This window comes from Condylura cristata, unplaced genomic scaffold (assembly GCF_000260355.1).
Source record: "Condylura cristata isolate star-nosed mole 26May11 unplaced genomic scaffold, ConCri1.0 scaffold00001, whole genome shotgun sequence".
NCBI classification, from domain to species: Eukaryota; Metazoa; Chordata; class Mammalia; order Eulipotyphla; family Talpidae; genus Condylura; species Condylura cristata.
In genome coordinates, this window is record NW_004567102.1 from 4,084,700 (window position 1) to 4,104,632 (window position 19,933).

Genomic DNA, 19,933 nt, shown 5'->3' on the forward strand with positions numbered 1-19,933 from the left:
GGTAGTAAAGCAACAATATAAGGGTTTGCCTGAGTGGAGAGGGCAAGGGCGATGCTCTGAGGAACACCAGCACTCTAAGTAGTGGTGGAGGAACTACTGAGAAGTAGCCTTGGGTGGTAGCTTTGGGGGGGGGGGGGGAGGGGGGAAGGGCAGGGTGTCTTTTTAAAAAGCAGTCAGTAGTGAGTTGAGTGCAGCATGTTGACCAATAAGATAAGGACTGAAGAGAATCCAATGAATAAAGCAGGACAGGTGACCTGGGATATGCTTATGAGAATTAACCCTAACATGTTTCATACAGAATATGAACCTGTTCCATACAAGGAACAAAAGCCAGAGTGATGGGAGAGGGGAATGAAGCAACAAAAGCAACTGTAGAATATTCTTCATGTAGTATTTACTCATAGTTCCACACCTCAACTAGGACAAAACCAAATACCCACCACATCCCTGAAAGCCTGGGTGGTTCACTTTCCCCGTTACCAAGTTATCACTGCTTCTTAACACTGTCTCCAGGAAGGTTCCCTAGGCACACAGAATGGCCAGTTGGCTTATCGTTCACTGTGACAGTAACACTAGTGTAGAAATAGATGATGCTTCACTGCCAAACTGCTTAGTGGGTGGGACTCTTTTAAGTGCTCTGCCGCTTAAGCCACATGGGCTACAGCAACCAAGAACCTTTGGTATTGAGTTCTGTGTGTTGTGGACGCTTAAATGTTAAGCTGTTTTTCTCTGAAAATAGGCATGAGAAGCATTGTGGAGGCTATTTCTGAGTGAACGCTGGTCTTGACATTCCAAAGAAAGTGTACTACCTGGGAAAGTGCTGCATCAAACACCTTTTGGGTTACACAGAAGACCCAGGAGAGAGGGCAAGGTGAGCCAGGAAATGGGCTTTGCAAGGTTGACTCAGAGAAAACACTAGCAGTCCATGGCACAGAACCCTACTGGGCCATGGAGATGAGTTTTGAAATTAGTGATCTGCAGTTCAGCGCCTGATCATGAATACCGAAGGACCGCATTTGTATCTTTTCAGCGTAATTCTAAAAAGAGATACCGAAGCAAGCTGTGAATTAGAGGCTGCATGACATTAGTATTCTGTTTCATTTAAGTACACAGTACAGTTAACTAACTCCCTGAACAGGAGGAAAGAGCATTGCCTGTAACAGGGTCACTACTAAACCAGAAGTCCCCAGCGCATTTCTCGGGATGCAAGAGACTTGAAGACAGTACATGTTCTGCCCAAATCGATCTCCACCACCAGCAGTGCCCACCCTGGGTGGTCCTTGTCCTTTTGTGCCTTTCTGGGGCCCTCTTTCCCTGCCCCAAAAAAACCAGCTATGAAATGGGACACAACAGGACTCAAGTACTAAAAACATCTGGTGGACGGGGGCCTGAGAAATTCCATCCTGTAAGTTTGTGGGGTTCCTGGTCACCCCCAAGCTGGAGGAAAATGGGTTGGGCTGTATAAACTGCTGTACATACTCCACCGGTTTTCAGCACTTCGGTCAGCAAGTTGCAGGTTGCCTGGGCAGAGGGAGATTCAACTGCCCAGAAACAATGAATGAGGTGCAAACAGCCCGTGTCTGGTGGACACCGCTTCAGGTGACTCCTCAGGGTGCAAAAAGGCTGGTCCCGTCTCCCTGTGGCAGAAGGGGACTGGGAATAGAGACGCTGCTGAAGAGCTCCAGCGCTCGGCAGACGTCGGGGCTAAGAGAAGCCTCCAGCATTCTGCCTCTTGAAATCCAGAGCCACATTTGCTTTAAAACACATCACAGATTCACACTCCTGTTTTTACAGTTTATTCTAAAATTTCAAAGGTAAAAAGTGGGCATTTCCCCCTAAAACAAATCATCCCTGCCACTCCCAGCGAACAGCCTATCCCCACCGCTCCTGTTACTACTCTTCACGGGTGGTTTACTACACACTCTTGCAAAACGGACTGGGGCCAAGACCCCCAACTATTTGGTAATACAGAGAAACTACAAAGTTACACAAAAGAATCAGTGACTTTTCGCTAACAGACTATGAGCAAGATTAAGGGGCAAACAGGTGACCTTCATCCAAAATGAATACTTCCCTAATCGACCTTTTTTCCCTCTAAGACATTAAAACCCAAAGAAGTTTCACTTATGACTGTAACTTTGACATTCCATGTTTCTTTCCTGAATGGCTAAGCTAGGCCACACTTCCCTTTCAAAGCTGATCTTAACAATCTCAAGACTGGCAGAAATCTGTCTCCCAGGTGTAGCTTGGCCATGGCACTCTGCAGCTGGCAGAGTCACCACACAGAGACACGTGATGCTTAAATAGTTAACAGAATTTTAAAAAGTAATAATGTATTAACATAGAGCCTCCACATTTTCTGACAAATCCCTCTAAAGATCGTCACAGCTATGAAAAGAGAAGGCACTTTGTGCTAAAATTCAGAGGACCTCTCAAGACACTACAGCAGAGAGGCCAAGCCAGGCCAAGCTGCAGGCCACCCTTCACGTGGAGAGGAGCGTCCCCCAGGTAGGCATCTGCAAAGGAAATATGTGTACTCGTGATTACAAGGCAAAGTGGTTACTTAAAATTGGCAGAGAAGGAATACCAGGAGAGGAGACAAAACACCAGGACTGAGGCGTGAACTTTACAGGATGTGTCAACTGGTTCTGTATGGCCTATTGGTTTAGTTCCTTCACCACTTCCAAGAAGGTTCTGGAGAGCTCGCAGGAGCAGGAACAGCACCATAACAAGAGGGTTCCAGGCCCCTGCCTCCACATACGCTCTCCGTGCTATGTTCCCAGGATACACAGTTCCTGTTGGCAGCACTGGCGGGTATTGCTGGTCCATGGCAACATCTGTCTTTAAGGATTTTCTGATACAGCTGTGATGAGAAAGGATTTTCCACATGATCTGGGATTCCTTGGCAATGCCCAGTCGCTTCTGGGCCTTCTAAAAGCCACAAAAGATCAAGCTGGTATCCCCACCCCTCAGCACTCAGAAAAGCAGCGTAAGGAGTTTCGATGAGCAAGAGGGAAAACAAACCAAAAGTTTGAGGGTCTTTATCCTAGTACCATAAATAAAGTGCACCGTGAATGGAGGCCGTTAAAAGCCATTCGCCGAAGGCCGAGGTATGGGGAGAAACTACCATTGCCACCCCTCAGAAGACGGCGGAGCAGTTCCTTCAGCCAAAATGCTGGCTGCTGAGGCTTTCATTATTGCTTTATTTCTTTAGGACTAAGGGAGTTTCAGCTGTAAAGAAAAAGAAAAAAAAAAAAATACTTGGTGGGCTTGGCAGAAAGCATGTCAAAAAAATAAATCACAGGAATTGGCTGACATTTGCTGAGTACATGTTCCAATCTCAATAATGCTGGATGATGGCTGTTTACTCCCCTTCGTTCTGATGAACTTAGGAAAACTCAAAGTGTTTGTCAAATAGCTATCAAATTGGCTCATGAAGCTTCTCAAGAAGCAGGGTAGCTTTTTATGGCCGATGTATTAGAAACGATTGTCTTTGTTAAGTTTCCAGATGCACTGTGGAAGAGGATCCACTCACTGTCACATCTCAGGAGATTTTACCATGACATACTGGTGGGTTACATAAAGTTCTCCAAAGGTCTTTTTAAAAAATGTGTGAGGAAAGCCATGATGTTGTACCAAGAACTCTGTGTCATCTAGGGTTCCACTTCAAGGGCACTACTTTGCTGCTTTCATGTAGGACGGTATCGCCCCCCGCGCGGTCAGGCCCTCAAAGCGTTTGTATGTGTAATTGATGAAGACCCAGTCCTTGTTCTTGTAGTCAGTCTCAGGGTGGTTACTTGTGGCCGCTGGGAAAGAAATAAATGTGAGATTTGATTCATTTTCTCCCCTGATGGACCACTCTGTCCTGAGGACAGGAAGAACACACCACAGTTTCTACTTGGCAAAGGTTCTTTTTCACTCTGAGTTCTCTACATGTGTTGGCCTATATTCTTTGCACCTTGAGTTTTTCACAAATGTTTTTATAGTTTTATTTTTCCCTTTCTGTCACTGCCCTAACCTTTAATAAATAACAACACAAAAAGAGACCTTTGAAATTTACCAACCCAGCTGAACAATCCAAGCATGGGCGTTTGTGTTCATTTTCCATTCGACAAGGTCTCACTGCTTCCCAGAATAGCAGTGGAAAAATACTTACAAAGAACCTGAAGAACTGAAGTTCCTCTCCATGTCCTCCACCCTGATTTGTAAACATCACCCCCAAATTGGAGGAAAAAAAATGCAGTGCTAAGGCAGCAAGAGGCAGTATTGGTGGTAGTACCTGTTGGCTTAAGAATATCAGATTCTGGAAACTCATCGAAGTTTGAGGTATCATCAATGCTTTTGATTTCAATAGATATTGCAGCAGGTCTCTCTCTGCCAAGAACAGACATGCCAAAAATTAGTAATCACAGGGATCAACATTCGTCAAGTCTCTCTCCAACAAAGACTCTGGTTTGACAAGGAAAGACTGGTCGCTGACAGGCAGCATTTATTTTCTCTGAAAAGTTGTGACCGCTGAACAACCAACTCAACTGACAGCATCCAAACAACAAATTATTATGAAAAAATACAACTGTTCACAGCTAGGAAGACAAGAAAAACAATCCAAAGTTAGCACACTCCCCCTAACAGCCTAGCCTGGCTGCTCAAAAGAGAATTGGCCCTCTGTCCTTCTACCGGAGGTGCCAACGACAAAGTGGCTAGAAAGGTGGCAAAAAAGAGGCAAAAGTGAGAATACAAAGATGCAACACACAGAGATAAAACAGATGACAATATCTTCGCCTTCTGTTCAGCAGCCAAGAGGATGTGGCATAAGGCCTGGGAGCGCAGCAGTCGGGCAGGCTCTCCACGAAGCACTGCACAAGCCACCGCCAAGGCGCCTCTTCCCCTCCACCCCCCGCACATCCCACCGACCCTTCCTCTACTGCTTTCTCCCCCTCTGTCTCTTGGTGAGAGTCCTTGTTCTGTGGGCAGGTCAGTCCTGCCCACACCAGAGAGGGTGGTGTTCTGGGTAAAAGCAAGGACGACAGGCCTGTTCGATGCTCCCACAGCTCACTGTGCTCTCTGGATGACTGCTAGATTCAACACTCCCCATGGCGCGGAGCTCACACAATCCCAGACCCCAATCCACACTGTGAATGAAAATCAGGAAAAGGCCCCAAATTCTAAGTAGCTCTCTAACCTTACTTGGCTTGCTGATAATGGCGTTTCCAAATTAGTACTGCAACTAGTATTGGAACAGATTTCCTGCAATAATCCTGAAAGCTTTTATATGGATATACCTGATATGCTCCCAGTCAACACCTTCAAAAAAAGAATTACTTTTGATTTCCTCAACTCCAGGGGCTCCAATTCTATGTTCCCATTCACAGCAGAATCTGGAAAAGACAGAGGATTTTCAGCACACCTCAAGCAGTCTCTTCAGAAAAAGAGAAGGAATAATCTCCCGTCTCCTTTTTTTAGAGAGGAATGGGAGGAAGCAGGGGCAGATCCAGAAAATAACAAAAAGTTAAAAAAAAATGGATTCATTCATGTCAGAAAGCCTAGGTGGGGGAAGGAGGAGGTGTTCTCTGAATGATACCTCAAAATTAGATCCTTGGCTTTCTCAGAGATAGGAACTTCTGGAGGAAATGTCAAGGTTTCTTTCCAGTTCATCACCTTCTTATATGTCTCTTGAGGAGTCTCAGAACAGAATGGCGGGTAGCCTGTAATACAAAAGGCACTTCGGAGCTTTCTCACCCTACAACTCGGAGCCTGAAGGAGCTTATTCACCTCAGTATGATTCTATATATCTTTAATGACCCAATACATACTTCCCCCCCTAGGACGAGGCCAAGATTTCCACTCATCCCAGAAAACATCTAGACCAAGTTTTCATTTTCTCCCAGGCTCTGCACCTAAAGTGAAGTTGTGCTTCAGGCACTACAAGGAACGCAGCTGAATGTTAAAGCTGAGAAAAGAAAGGAAACATAAGCAGAACAGAGGATGTGCCCAAAGCAGAAATGAAAGAATGAAGCTTGCAAGGATGTAACTGGAGAGATCTTCATATGAGAAAAGTCGCAAACAAGTTGAATGAGGAAAAGGCAAGCTTTACAAATGACCGCCATGCCTCTTGCTGAGAACTAAAGAACAACTAGAGAAAGGAGAAGGCCGACACCCTCACACTGCAGGACGCCACTGCAGGACGCCACGTGCCTTCTGCGCAGGCACCGGCCTCCGCGGCAGCCTCCCAGGGTTCCTGAGGACGCCTCGGCCAGGCAGGCACCACAGCAGTCACTCAGGACCACCACAGGCACACTCGCTCTCCCAGTAATCACAGGCACAGGCCCCCAGGTATCCCCTGAACACAAAGACATACCCTCCAGGGCAAAAGCTAGGAGGGCTCCTTGCTTTGAGAGCTTTGAGAAAGGAAGGGGACAGCCACTCAGAAATGAACAGTGCACGTGGCAATGCTGGGTTAAAGCTCTCTACATGCAAAGGCTGTTGAATAAACGCCAGTGACTGAAAGAGCTGTTAGATGGAGAGGGCGAAAGAACAGAAGGGCACACATGGTAAATGCCAGAGAGTGGGATCACAGTGGGGTACATCTCACGGCTAGCAGCCTTCCACTGAGGAAGCCTGACTTGAACGACAGAGGGGGAATGTTTAAGGTCACCCCAATCGGATCAATCTACTATCAATGTAGGAATGGTTCCTGGCCGCACAGCACAGTCCTCAGAAAACATGCGACTTACCGATAAGCATCTCATACATGATCACCCCAAGCGACCACCAGTCACAGAGCTTGTTGTACCCGGTCTGCATGAACACCTCGGGAGCAATGTAGTCAGGAGTGCCTACTGTGGAGAAGGCCTGAAAACGTACCACAAGTCAGGGAGGCCCAGCAAGGAGAAGGGTGCCCAGAGTTGGGTGCCGGAGGCCAGAGCCTGTGGGCACCACCTAGTGCTCCCCCCCGAGCCAAGTAAGTAGCCCAGAAGCTGAATGGCAAGTCTGATTAGCCAGCGCACTTCAGAATGAATAACGTTTTGTCAGTGAGAGAACCTTCCTAAGTAGGCCAAAGTCCCTAACTCACAAGGCCAAAGGTATCTCTGTCCTAACAACTAATGCCCTACTCTGCTGAACACCCTAAGTATTGGGCTCTGTACTTCTTTATTTAATCCTGAAAAAATTCAGCAGAGGACTTTATTAGCCCAATTTATACCAATCTAAACAGCTTTGCCCAAGATCTCAGAACTAGTTAAGGGGAATCCAGTCTCAAAATTAAATATCTTGCTCCATCATCCTACTTTCCATCATATTTATGCTTTAAGGAAATCAAAGTTTTATTATCAAAAGAAAATTATCCCCTATATATCAAGAATTATAAATGTCTAAATTACCAAAGTTAACCAATTATGTAGATTGTACTTAGAGGAGTATTTCTGAAACTTAAGGAACTATCTTGTATCCCAGGATTGCAGCAATAGGGAAGTACAAGGTCCTCACTGTGCTCGGAAATGTGAGGGTTTACTATACAGAAGGCTCTAATCTAAAAGTCGTAACTTTCAAAATCAAAAATTATAGTTGTATTGTCTTTTAAAAATATTTATTATGAAATATTACAAATATATAGGGAACAAAGCACAGACAGACACTACAATACATGTGAACCCAGTACTCACATTAAATATAGGTTAATAATCTGCTACACTTGTCTCAGTTGGTGCATTTTTTAAAAGAAATGAACAACAGATCCTTATTTGCATCATTCACTCCCTCCCCACTGACTTTGTTGTGCTATACTTATAGAAATATTTGTGGAAATGACATCTTCTTATATATTAATGAAGGGTTTCACAGTACATGCCACATTATTCCACAATATTACAGATTGATTTTCTAATTCAACATTATGGTTTTCAGATTTATTCCTGTAGCTCCAGCCGACTCATTTCACTGCTGGATACTCACTGCTGGATACTATCACTTATACAAACGCCACAATGTTTCTTAGTCATTCACCTGTAAATGTACACTGACATTGCTTCCAATGCTTTACTGTGACAAATAACAACTGAATAAATATTTCTGTACCATTGCTTGGGCACGGGGGCAAATATTTCCCAAGTCTATAGGGAAGTCGTATCTCTGGGTCGTGAGTTATAAACCTGTTCAATTTAATTGGATCTCTGCCACGTGTTCTCCCAAGTGGTAAATGTACTTAAACACCCTCAGTAGGAAGGAGCTTCTGGTGTTCCACATGTCACCAATTTTTGTTTTCAATTTATACCAATTTAAGGAATATGAAATAGAATCTTGCTGTTGTTTTACTTTGTAGTTCTCTTATTTCTAGTAAGGTTGAGGACATGTTCATAAGCTAGCCACCTGGATCTTTTTTCCTGTCAATTTCTGCTCTGGTGCTTTGCCATTATTTTTAAGCCATGTCTTTTTTCTTTTTGACTTATGAAGGCAGGATATTAATCCTGGTTGATCTTTTATAGTTTTATATATTACCAATGTCTTCTCCTAGCCTGATGCTTTATCATTTTTATTATGGTTTTTAAAATAATGTCAGTCACAAACCAAAAATATGTAATCATCAGATAATGAAGCATAGTAAAAATAAATACCCATGAGTTCAACTGAAGAATCAAGTTATCAGCAGTTCTCAAACCAAACATGTACTCCAAGTGCCCATGCTCAAATTTATATTCACCATTCCTCTGCTTTCATTTTATTTTTTCAGTTTAATAGCTTTATTTGATAGTCAGGATTTGGTTCTCATCCATGTTGACTGTAAATTTTTGAAAGCTGTGATGGGTACTTAGGTAACCGGTACAGAGAGCCAGCTCAATGACTCCATCCTCACTCAGGAAACAGCACGTGGCCCTGAGGGACAGGCCTCCTACGTGACCCACACAGCCTCGCTGGGCCGCTGTCTGTGAGCACAGTGGCATCCCTGTTCCTCATCGTGCATTCCCGCGTCTCCCCTAGTGCTGGGCCTGACGTCCACTCTGTGGACGTGCTGTAACAGGGTGGTCCCTAGGAAAAGGGGAAGTTCCAGGTTCCCTGCCCCACCCAAGAGGAGGGTGGAGCTGAGCAGAGAAAAAGGAGAGAGAAGAAAAGAAGGAAAAGAGAAGAAAGGCTGGACGGAGAAAAGAAGGAGACCTGAGGAAGCCACACGGAGCAGCAAGCATGTGATGAAGAAACTGGGCTTGTTTCCTGACGGTTAAGGCAGATGTGGGTGAGATACCTGTAGGGAGGTGACTATGGCAGACTTCCTCCCAGACTTGTCTGGCCATTTCTGACCCTTTTCATGGGTCCCGGCCAGAAGGTGCTTTAGTCTTGTGGCAGGCTTTCAGGCCTTGCTCTGAGCTGACTTTTACCCACAAGGGGATGGGTAACTTCAGGTATTTGATTTAGAAGTTCTATTCTTTGTGTTCCGTATTGTATACTCACTGTATTAAAGTCCCTGTTCATTGAAGTTTTACATGTTTTTTCTTGTTGCGGCAGATGGCAGAACCCGCTTAGAGCAGGCAGGTTTGGGGCTTCAGGGGTGTCCCTTTCTCCCTGTCCTGTAACAGATTGTGTCCTGTAACAGATTTGCTGTCCTGTAACAGTGCCAGTGAGTGGCGTGGGGAGATCCCTGGGCTCGGCCTTGGTGGCGGCAGGTCAGCCTGCTTTGGGGACACCCAGGTGCCAGGCCCAAACAAGAAAGGAAGGGCCTGTGGGAGAGCGCATGTGCTCTTGGAGAAAAATCCAATCATGTCGCATCTCTAAATGAGATCTCTTTGAGCTTTGTTAAAACAGTATCATTCTACACGCAGTCTTCAAATTATTTGGATTTTGCTCTTAACATTTTGTTTATAAAACTGATCCATGATGCCACATGTCACTGTATTTTCAATGCTGTAAACTATTCTATTCCAGAATATACCTAGATTCCTGTGGCTGGACACTGAGTTATTTCAGTTTGTTGCTACTACAAAAACAAAAAAACCGCAAGAAACCTGTTTTATACATGACTCCTGATTCACATAAAAGCTTCTTCAAGGCACAGGTCTAAGGCTAGAATTGCTGGATTTAGGGTATGCACATGAGCTGTCTGATAACTTCAAAGTAACTGAGCCATGTGTATTACCCTCTCATTTGTTTACATCGTCCATTATCCAGATGCTGGATTTTGTCCTTTAAAGTAGGAAATAATTAAAATTTTCCCTTATGACTTAAAGAACTCCTCCTTACTTCAAAGTCATAAAGATATTGCCTTATCTTTTCTTCTAAAATTTTTAAAGTTTTGTGTTCCATCTTGAATTTATTATTCTGTGCAGCAGTACAGGGTAGGAATGCATTGTTTCCATATGGATCACTGGACATTGTACACATAGTAATAACATACATGCCAGTTTTGTAAGCTCTAAAGCCTGAAACATGGGTAGGTCCCTCCCCGAGAAGCAGAGGTGCTTTCATTCTATTACAACTGCACCAGGGAAGAAACCACAGAAACTCTTCCATTTCAGAACAAGATTTATTCCAGCAAAGCTGAATGTTGGGTAAGCCTTACTTGTTAAAACCAGAGACCTATTGCTACAGGAAAATAATTAATCTTAAGATACTAAGGTGTTTGAAACTCTGAGAACTGTAAGACGTAGCCAGCTATAGGCTCAAGCCTCTGAGAGAAAGTAATGTTCTCATTCTGGAAACTGGGATCCCCGTATGAGCTCACTCTCATTACACCACACTGGTGACGCTAGGTAGCAGCTATTTCCAAACCGGACTGGACCCTGCCCAGACCTCTGTATTGTATCCTGCTGTATTGTATCCTATCCCAGGTGTCCTCCAGCTCCAAGCTCTTTAATAACTCCAATCTACACCCTTCTTTTTCCTTATGTTATTGGGGGATTTATAGTACTTATTAAGATCTTCTCTTTAAAAGAATTTTGTTGGCTATTAACATCATTTCCAACCTTATGATTCCATTTTAGGAATTCAGGGGAAATAAAGCAACTTAATTTCTTCTTCTGTAAATTTAACACTAAAAAAAGTAAATAAAATGACAAAGATGGCTACCTAGATGTACTTCATCTCTTAACTCTGTGGTTTAGTAATTTAAAGCTGACTCATACCTATTTCCTAACCAGTTACTGGTGCCTAAGATTACCCAAGACCACACAGCTATTTAAAGCATTACAATATGATTTAAGCAGCCAACAAGTGAAACTAAAGTCTACTTTTTTTGCTGATTTGAGAAGTAATATGTTGGTCAACGATTATATACATTAGTCTTAACCTAGAGCGGTACATTTCTATTAAACATTAACTAATATTAACCTTCAGTTTGGTTACAAGACAAATGAGGTTTTGAACTCTAAGGTAAAAAAGTGTGAGACTGAACTTTTGAAGATTGAGAGGTGGCATCGTCCTCTTCAGATTATCAAAAGTGGTAGTATGTGGATGATCTTAGTACTTTTCTAATTCTACTACAGATAAAAAGGAAAAAACCTTAATCACAGAGTGAGGGTCTTAGTTTATACAGATTAAAAAAAAATTTAAATACTAACATTGTAAAATCGCCTTTCTTATAGAACTTAAAGTTCTGTAAGTTCTACTGAATATGAAATGACCTTTTAGTATGTGTCAGAGTATAAAGCTTGTTTTTTTAGGATAATTTAGGTCATTTAAGCCTAACCACCTCCAAAAAAAATATAGTATAGAAGCCAAAGGTTGAATCTTGGTTTGCTTTAAAAAAAAAAAAAACCAATACAGATTCCTTACCTTTTCTTACCTTCCAAAGGTGAATATCATATTTCCCAATAATGCAGGTGTTACTGTCTAAGAAATAATCTCTTCAATAGAAGGTCTCAACCTTCACTACATAGAATGACCCAGAGTCCTTTAAAAAATCAGAAATCTAGACAATATACCCCAGACCAGCGGAGTCAGAATCTCTGGGAGTGGGACTCGAACATCAGTATGTGCCGAAGGTTCTCAGGTGATTCTGATGTGTAGCCCCAGTTACAATCTACCGTTCTGTGGAAACGCCAAATGTGTTCCCTATCCCTCAACAAGCTGTGTAAACAGATTTTCAAACACATACAGAATTCAGACTCCTAAAGAATATTAGAGGTTCTGAAAAAGGAGAACCATGATGTGACTGACTTCTCTAAACTTAAAAATCCCCACTAATATAAGAAAAGGACATCAAAGACTAATTTCAGTCACTGCATCTCTAAAACTATTTGGTTTAACTTAATGCCTCTTCAAGGACCCAGGCTTCACATAAAAATCCTAATACTCAAAGAATGCTCTAAGACCTAATAAATAAAAAAAAATAATAATAAGGTGCCAGTCATTTGTTCTTTCTCCAACAATCACATGCCTTCCATGTTCACACATGAGTGACAGCCACTGACTAACAACTTACTAAGTGAGTTATTAAAGATACTATAGAGAAGTCTACCTCAGGACTAAGTAAGTAGTCAGCAAAAACTAACTGTTGCCAATGTACTGTCTACAGACAGGCACAGGCGTCACCAGTGCTGGATAACAAAGGCACGTGGGCACCATTTTGAGTTAGTCAGTTTTCTGTAGCTGGTATTCCTGCTCTCTAATGACCAACTGTTAGTTTACCTTTACAATCATCAATTTCATTTGCTATCTGTCTGGCAAAGCCTAGGTATATAGTACTTTCTATGGTATCTGGTCAATTTCCAATAACTAGAAATTGGCATGTTATACACTGCATCTCAAATATGAAACAGTAAATAAATCAGAATTAAGTTTGCCTAGAAGACAGCATTTCTTTGGTGAATTTTTACTATTTAAGTCATTTCTGACATACTGTTAAGGTAAATGCATCCACGTACTTATTTTTAAGCTAGTGGGGCACAGTGTTTTGTGTACATATTCAAATACCTATGAAGTTAATAATGGGCGCTTCCCTTCAACATCTCACCAAGATCTTTTTTTTCCATTACAAATAAGCTGAAAGGGTATAGCAGGGTGAATTGAGTAGCCTTGGCCTGTTTACGTGAATCCAAATTTTAAGTTTGAGAACCACTGTCTTAAAACCCTGGTTAGGTATATGTACTTACTTTCATTTTAAGAGAAACTCCAGCTTAAATATAACTCCTTTACCACCATAAAAATTTGGGAAGGAAGAGGTTGTCACCAACTTGTAAAAAATCAGAATGAGATCACCTATTGAAACAATCACAACCAAAACCTAATGTCATCTGCGCTCCTTCAGAAGGTGATTCTCGGTGCTACTAGGGTAGTCACAATGCTCTTTCAAGGGCATCTCAAAAATGAGGTCATGCCACGAACATCTAACCAATACATATTTATGCACATACTTTTTTTTAACATATTCATACTTGGCTGGCAGCATTTAAGAAGCCACAGCTATTATTACTTACTAGCTGACGTCTATTTCTTTTCCAGGTTTCTGCTTTCCTTTTGGAATTCATGTTCTGGAAAGCTGAAGAGAAAAAAAACAAGTGCTAATCAAAGTCCAGAGACAAATATTTTACTACCTCTGTCAGGCCCTGGTTCCAGCCACATGGGACCCTGCTGTCCTGCTTTTCAGCCAATGCATTAATAACTCTGAATAACACATTTCCCAGAAATTCCGTCAGTCCAAACCAGAGGCTCTAAAGCATTAACTTGAACTAAACATGAGACTTATAAACAGCATTTTCATGTAGATCACGTGGACACAGACCGGCTTTAATCAGAATTACAGGAAATCCAGTCTGGTCAGAAGCAGAGGCCTCAAAGAGGACAAAAACATGCACAATTCCTAAAAAATTATCATTAAACTTCTAAGTGTAGGAACTAGCATAGAATTAGAGGCTTCTAAAATTATAATAGGTTATTTAACATAAGCTTCCCTAGAAGAACTTTAGTTTTACTATAGAGTTTCAATGGTTTGTCAATGCCCAAGAAAAAAGAATCTTTCGAAATAGAACAAATTTCTTTCTGCCATGACAGAAAGCAACACCTTGGATGATCTAACCTGAATCTAATACTGTTCCTTGTCTGCCCCATTTTTACCTCCAGTGACCTATGTAGAGCTCCAAAGACAGCCCTTTTTGACAGCTGCCTAAACTTGTTAGCACTCATCCTGCTTCACAATACAAATCATGGTAAACCTGGGAAGATTATTTTTATTCTCGAAAGATGCAGGCTATCTGAATCTAATCTGTTCTGCATATTTTAGCTACTACAAGAATGGCTCTTCTGGGTCCAGTTAAGAGACAAAAAGTTTAACCCACTGTGAACACTTACTGAAGTCACTGGGGAGGCTGTGGTTCAGATTCCTGTAAAATTCTGTCCTATGTGCTTTTTTCAGTCCTGTGCAAAGGCCAAAGTCGGAAAGTTTCACATGGCCCTATAGGGAAGAGAAACAAGGTTAACGGATGGATGAACATTCACAGATGTGGAGCAGGATAGTATCTTCTCTAGTGCCTTGTACTATCTATTACAATTCCACAACTAAAATATGATGCCACCTTTTATTACAGAGAAAGATATAACAGCAAATAAATCTGTGAAAGATAACCAGACATCTATTATACTAGTAAGTATTTCCATTCTTACATATTACCTTTGTTTCATCCAAATAATAAGTTTATAAACACAGCATCCCTCCAGCATCTGGAGTCAATTTTACCACTTCTTTAACTCAAACAAGTATGCCTCTGTATTTCTGGGAGGTCTTCAAAGTCACCACCTTTTTAAGATTTATTTATTTATGCATACAGAACTGGAGGACAGGCCAGAGGTACAGGGACAGTGAGAGGATTCACCAGAGACAGAGTGGGGAGCAGATCAGGGAGATCGATGAAGCACACTGCTGGCAGGTCAGGAGAGGTCTGCGCACCATGTGGGTCACCTACGGGGCCCGGGGACTGACCTCGCACTGAAGCAGCTGCGGCCAGCTTGCAGTGCTACGCCCTAACCCACTGTGCCACCAGGGCGGGCCTCCAAAAGACCACTTTTAAAGTCTGTATTCAAGTGACTTAGTTCATGTTTGTTTGCCTAGTCATTCCTTAACACTGAATATTTACTCTACTTCCAATTCTCCACTCTCATCTGATGAGAACTGTGAGTGTTCTGTGACAGAGAGGGTCCATGTTCCCTATCTAACCATGCAGGGTACAAAGGATGGTCTTACAGCTAGCTGTTTGCTAAATGAAGAGAAAATGAAAAACTGTTTTCATACGGATTTTCATACAGATTTTTCATTAGCATAAATTCCAAGAAATAAACTTTTCCAAGGCAAATTTGATAGACATTATTACATAGTTCTTAGCAAAGGCTGCTATACTGTAGCCCAATTGTATGTCTATGACTTTATCATTCTCTTCAAAGATGTACACCTCCTGGGAACCAGGCACCAAAGCTTTAAATGTGTTGTGCCATCTGCAACTCTTAAGCCTCAAAGAGTGATAAATGGCTTGTTGGCAACCCAAGTCGACTTCCCTGCAGATCAGAATCTAGAAATGGGGATGATGATATCTTCCTGGGAGGAATGATGAGAACGAATGCAAGGAAGTGTCCTAAAACGGTGCCTGGCATATAATTAGCCCTAAGGAAGAGAAAGCTGTTCTTGGGGTGGTAAAATTTTAAGTACATAAGGAAGCAAAACCCCAAATCCTGATTCTCAGGGGTCTACTCTGTTAAAGGTCACACAGTAAGATGAGCCGTGTTGCCAAAGTCTGAGCCCCAGTGACCCCCAACTATCTTCCCATGACACCATCACCTTCTTTCAGGACAACCTCAGGCCTTAAGATACAAAATTCCTAGGGCACGAGGTAAAACAGGGTACATTCCTATTCAGAAGGGTTGGGTTTTATCGTTTGTTTTTAAAGAACTCACATTAGGTTCAGCCATGTACAAATGTGTTTACCAAGATTAAATTGTCAAATAAGGAGGCTAAATACTTTGAGGCTGAGAACCTGGTATCTTTGTTTTCAGATTTGCAAATAATTTGTTCTACTAGTCAAGGGACAGAATTTAATTTATAGTTCTTTTAACCCCCAGTTTTATCTGGATACCTCTGAGAAAGAAGTATGCTTTAAAAAACAGTAGAGAGAATGCTAGCAAGCCCAGATTTTCAGGGAATTCTACTGCCTCTGAGTGAATTCTACTGCCACTGAGAGCAGGAACTTTTTCTGTATGGCTAAACACATAAATGAGCTCAGTTGTAAGAACATTTTTCCACAAGTTGGGGCTGGCATATTGTAGAAAGGAAATCTACAGGGTTTCCTGCTCCTCCCCAGCTAGACTGAACACTCAAGTTCTTGGCCTTTTAGATGTTTGCTGAACCAGACCACAGACTACAGGTCACAAGTAAGTACCCTGGGGTTCAGGTCAAGGGCGTCTGAACTGAAAATCACACAAAATAGGGCCAGTGCTGTATCAAAAAATTGTACCTGAACATACTCTCATTCAAATTATTTTAAAAACAGAATACTGAGCTGTTTTAAGATACCAACTATAAATTTTTTACACAAACAAAAAAGGTACTGAAGCTGTAACACCAAAATAGTGGTTATCTTTGGGAGATGAGATTATAAGTATTCTGTATTACAAGTATTCTGATACTCTGTATTGTTCAAATTTTCTACTATGAATATACATTATTTAAATAAACTATTAACTGAAAAAGACATTATCTGACAACTCTCCCACCCAAGTAGACCAAAGCTTCAGGTTTTTCAGATAGAAAAAAACAGTTATCAAAGTAAGACAAGAAGGAAAAGTATCCTAGGAATTAAATTTACTATTCTAGTAAAAAGAAAAATTCAATCAAAACAACAATTCTGTGTAAAAGAAAATAACTCCTAGAATTTTATAACTGGGAGAGACTTAAGGGCTTGTCTGGCTCAATATATTTATCTTATAGCTAAGAAAAGTGAAATCTGTGAGCGATTTGCCAAGGGGTGTCCTCTGGCAGAGGAGAATCCAAGAGCGCAGGGATTCTCTTCCGGTTTGTTGGAAGCTTAAGAACCAAACAATAAAGCTCATTCAAATGTCAACAGATAAATATAAAGAGGCCATAGCAGGGCTGAGCAAGACTCTTCCTTAAGCAGAAGGAAAATGATTTGGAACCTGAACTTTGTAACCGATTTGGTCTTTTGTCTTACTTCCTGGTTCCTGCCTGGATTCTCCTTAACTGATGAGGTTGCCCAACAGAGAGGTTCTCAATATGTATGCATAGGTATAGTTAATTATGTGCCAGCAGGAGAGGACTACCTTTTAGCTTTATTAAAAATAACCAGTCTAATCCACTTTACTCTTATTCATTTCTTTTAAAGATTTATTTATTTCTGCATACAAGAACTGGGGTACAGGCCAGAGATGCAGAGGATTCACCAGAGACAGAGTGGGGAGCGGAACAAGCAGACTGAGATACTCTGCTAAGGGGAGCAGTGGGGAAGACATGAAAGGTCTGCCACACAGTTGGGTCAGCACCTGGCCGGGGATTAAACTTGGTGCTGCAGTTACTTCAGACAGCTTCACAGTGCTGTGCTTTAAGCCCTTGTCACCACAGAGGACCCCTTAATCATTTTTAAATGTCCTTTATTTTAAAAAATGTTCAATTAAATTATAGAATCATAAGTCTTTCAGGAAAGGAAGTAACAACGAACTTACCTGTAAAAAAAAAAAGAGAGAGAGAGAAAAATATATACAAGTTCAGAGCTCCACAATTCCCTTACTATGACCACAACAAATGGCACAGGTGTCAAAGCAGAAGCTGCTCAGATTGGTAAATTCACACTCATCATGCCCCCCATAGTACCTTGCTGTCCAGGAGAAGGTTGTCTGGCTTAATATCCCTGTGGATGAATCCAAGTTGGTGAATGGAATCTATGGCCAATACTGTTTCTGCTATATAAAACTGAGTCTCCTCTTCTGTCAGGGTGTCTTTTTTCATCAATAGAGTCATCATGTCCCCTGGAACGAGAAGATACAAAGCAGCGACCACACACGCACACATACACACACACGCACACACATACACACACACACACAACCAATAATACATGAGTAAGTACCAGTTTTCAGAGACAGCATCCCTATCTGCCAACATCAGGTAATGCTTAACAGACCTCAGCTGTATTCCAGAGACTGACCCACACTGCTAACTGGGGCGGAAATGGTAAACAGCTTCTACCACTTAAAAGATAAAATTTACAGCATGGAGAACAAAGATATTTCACCTAAGTTAACTGATTCTGGTCACTAAGCTTTGGAGAGAGAGACATTCTCTCACAATGAAAGCAAATCTGTTTTGGGGGTGGGGGGAGAGGGCGCAGAAAGGTATTTTACATTTCACTTTGCACAAATATCTGCAAAGTGACCTTTCCACACAGCTTATACCACCATTATGACAGGGAGGCTGAAATGACAAACACAAACATAAATGCTCTGGGAGGCTGAAAATAAGTTCTCTAATTTCTATTCACTAAAACATACAACATAAACAAATAAAAAGGCAGGATTAAAGTAGCAAAGTGTTAGTCAACAAAAGCTAAAAAGGAATTGAAGATACAATGTGCTAGAAGTATAATAGCTACATCCCAAAGTACACACTGAATACCTCTCAAAACCAGTGGGGTTTTTCCCTCCAGGGTTTTACTATAGGTGTTTAAGTATACACCAATATGCTTTATGGGACTTTTACAACATAGAATCAGTATGTTAGCAGTTAAGCAGTAACTGCCTTAGTTCTCTGCAAATTCACAATTTAATTAATAATTAATTAATTATTAATACTAACAACGTAAAATGGCAATATATATATATATGTATATATATATCTGACCCCCTAACTCAACAGTTAAGACAAAAGCAAAGAAAATGGGTGTAAGTAGTTCAAAGCTAAGAGAAACAGAAAAGATTCAGTACAGAACTCATATAAAGCCACTTCAGTTGGAAAACAGGAAAAAGATAAAAAGAAACCTCTAATTTTCATAAAGCATCATGTTGCTTTTTAAATTTTACTTCATTTACAACTTTGGGAAAACTATTATATTCTTGAAGAAAAGCAGGTAGCTTACCCTCAGGCAAAAATTAAACCATTTGAAATGTTTTATTTTTGACCCAAGAACTGAGTTATATGATCAAATCTCCTGACAGCCACACCACAGATGTGGGGGCAGCACACGCAGGCCAGCTCCAAGGTAGATGTGTGGCCTGAACTCTGTGGCCCAGGAGAGCAGCCAGTGGCCTCACCTGTGTGAGCTTGCCCAGATGATCAGAGAGCTCAGGCCAGATGGTCTATGGTTCTGCAGGCCAGCTCCACCAATGCAAAGGGCAGGGTCCAGGAGACATGAGAAGCTAGGGAAGATGGCGCAGGTAAGGCTTAAGGAGACACACGTCAAGGGGCTGGTAGCTGAGCTGGTTCTTACGCCTATTTAAGAATCGGTATCTGAATGTTAAAAAGTTTTTCTTCATTCTACCAGACAGACTCTTTTCTAACTTTCATTAATTAAAAAGTTATTGATGACCCTAGAACTAAAGGTTGTCACAAGATCAAAATATTATGGCACAATGAATTATATTTGCCTTACTATAAAAGCAAAAAAGGAAGTGTTTTTTATTTCTCCCAGCAGTGTGCCCTTCATTCATATGCTCACAGGGAAGCGGACTGTGTTCTCCAAAGCGGAGGGCATTTTCTGTTCTGGGATTATGTTGGAGCTGTCTTAGGAGATGTGCATGCTGAGTTATATAAAACCAGGTATCTCAGAAACAAGAAATTGATTCTGACTACTAATAGAAGTAATGAGAAAGTCACTGTATTAACATCAGTTAAAGAAACAAAACGTTGAAGCAAAGAATGTTATAGCTTCAAATTTGTCACCTGGGTAACTGATTATACATAATTTCCATTGACAGGAGAGCAGGCAGAGACCCTAGTTTATTCCTAAGTACTTAAAAAGAA

The 19,933-nt window shown here is 41.6% G+C and overlaps 1 protein-coding gene across 2 annotated transcripts in view; it reads right to left on the reverse strand.

Annotated features, from left to right (window-relative positions):
• Positions 1 to 1,777: 1,777 nt before the first annotated feature.
• Positions 1,778 to 19,933, reverse strand: part of STK38 (serine/threonine kinase 38) — a 38,693-nt gene continuing 20,537 nt past the window's right edge. For both annotated transcript variants that reach the window (XM_004673425.2, XM_012722914.1), the window contains exons 7-14: positions 17,789 to 17,943; positions 14,269 to 14,371; positions 13,398 to 13,459; positions 6,735 to 6,852; positions 5,582 to 5,705; positions 5,283 to 5,378; positions 4,280 to 4,374; positions 1,778 to 3,806 (exon numbers count right to left, since the gene is read on the reverse strand). In XM_004673425.2, the coding sequence (XP_004673482.1) occupies positions 3,676 to 3,806; positions 4,280 to 4,374; positions 5,283 to 5,378; positions 5,582 to 5,705; positions 6,735 to 6,852; positions 13,398 to 13,459; positions 14,269 to 14,371; positions 17,789 to 17,943 (884 nt within the window). In that variant the 3' untranslated portion in view covers positions 1,778 to 3,675. The remainder of the gene's footprint in view (positions 3,807 to 4,279; positions 4,375 to 5,282; positions 5,379 to 5,581; positions 5,706 to 6,734; positions 6,853 to 13,397; positions 13,460 to 14,268; positions 14,372 to 17,788; positions 17,944 to 19,933) is intronic.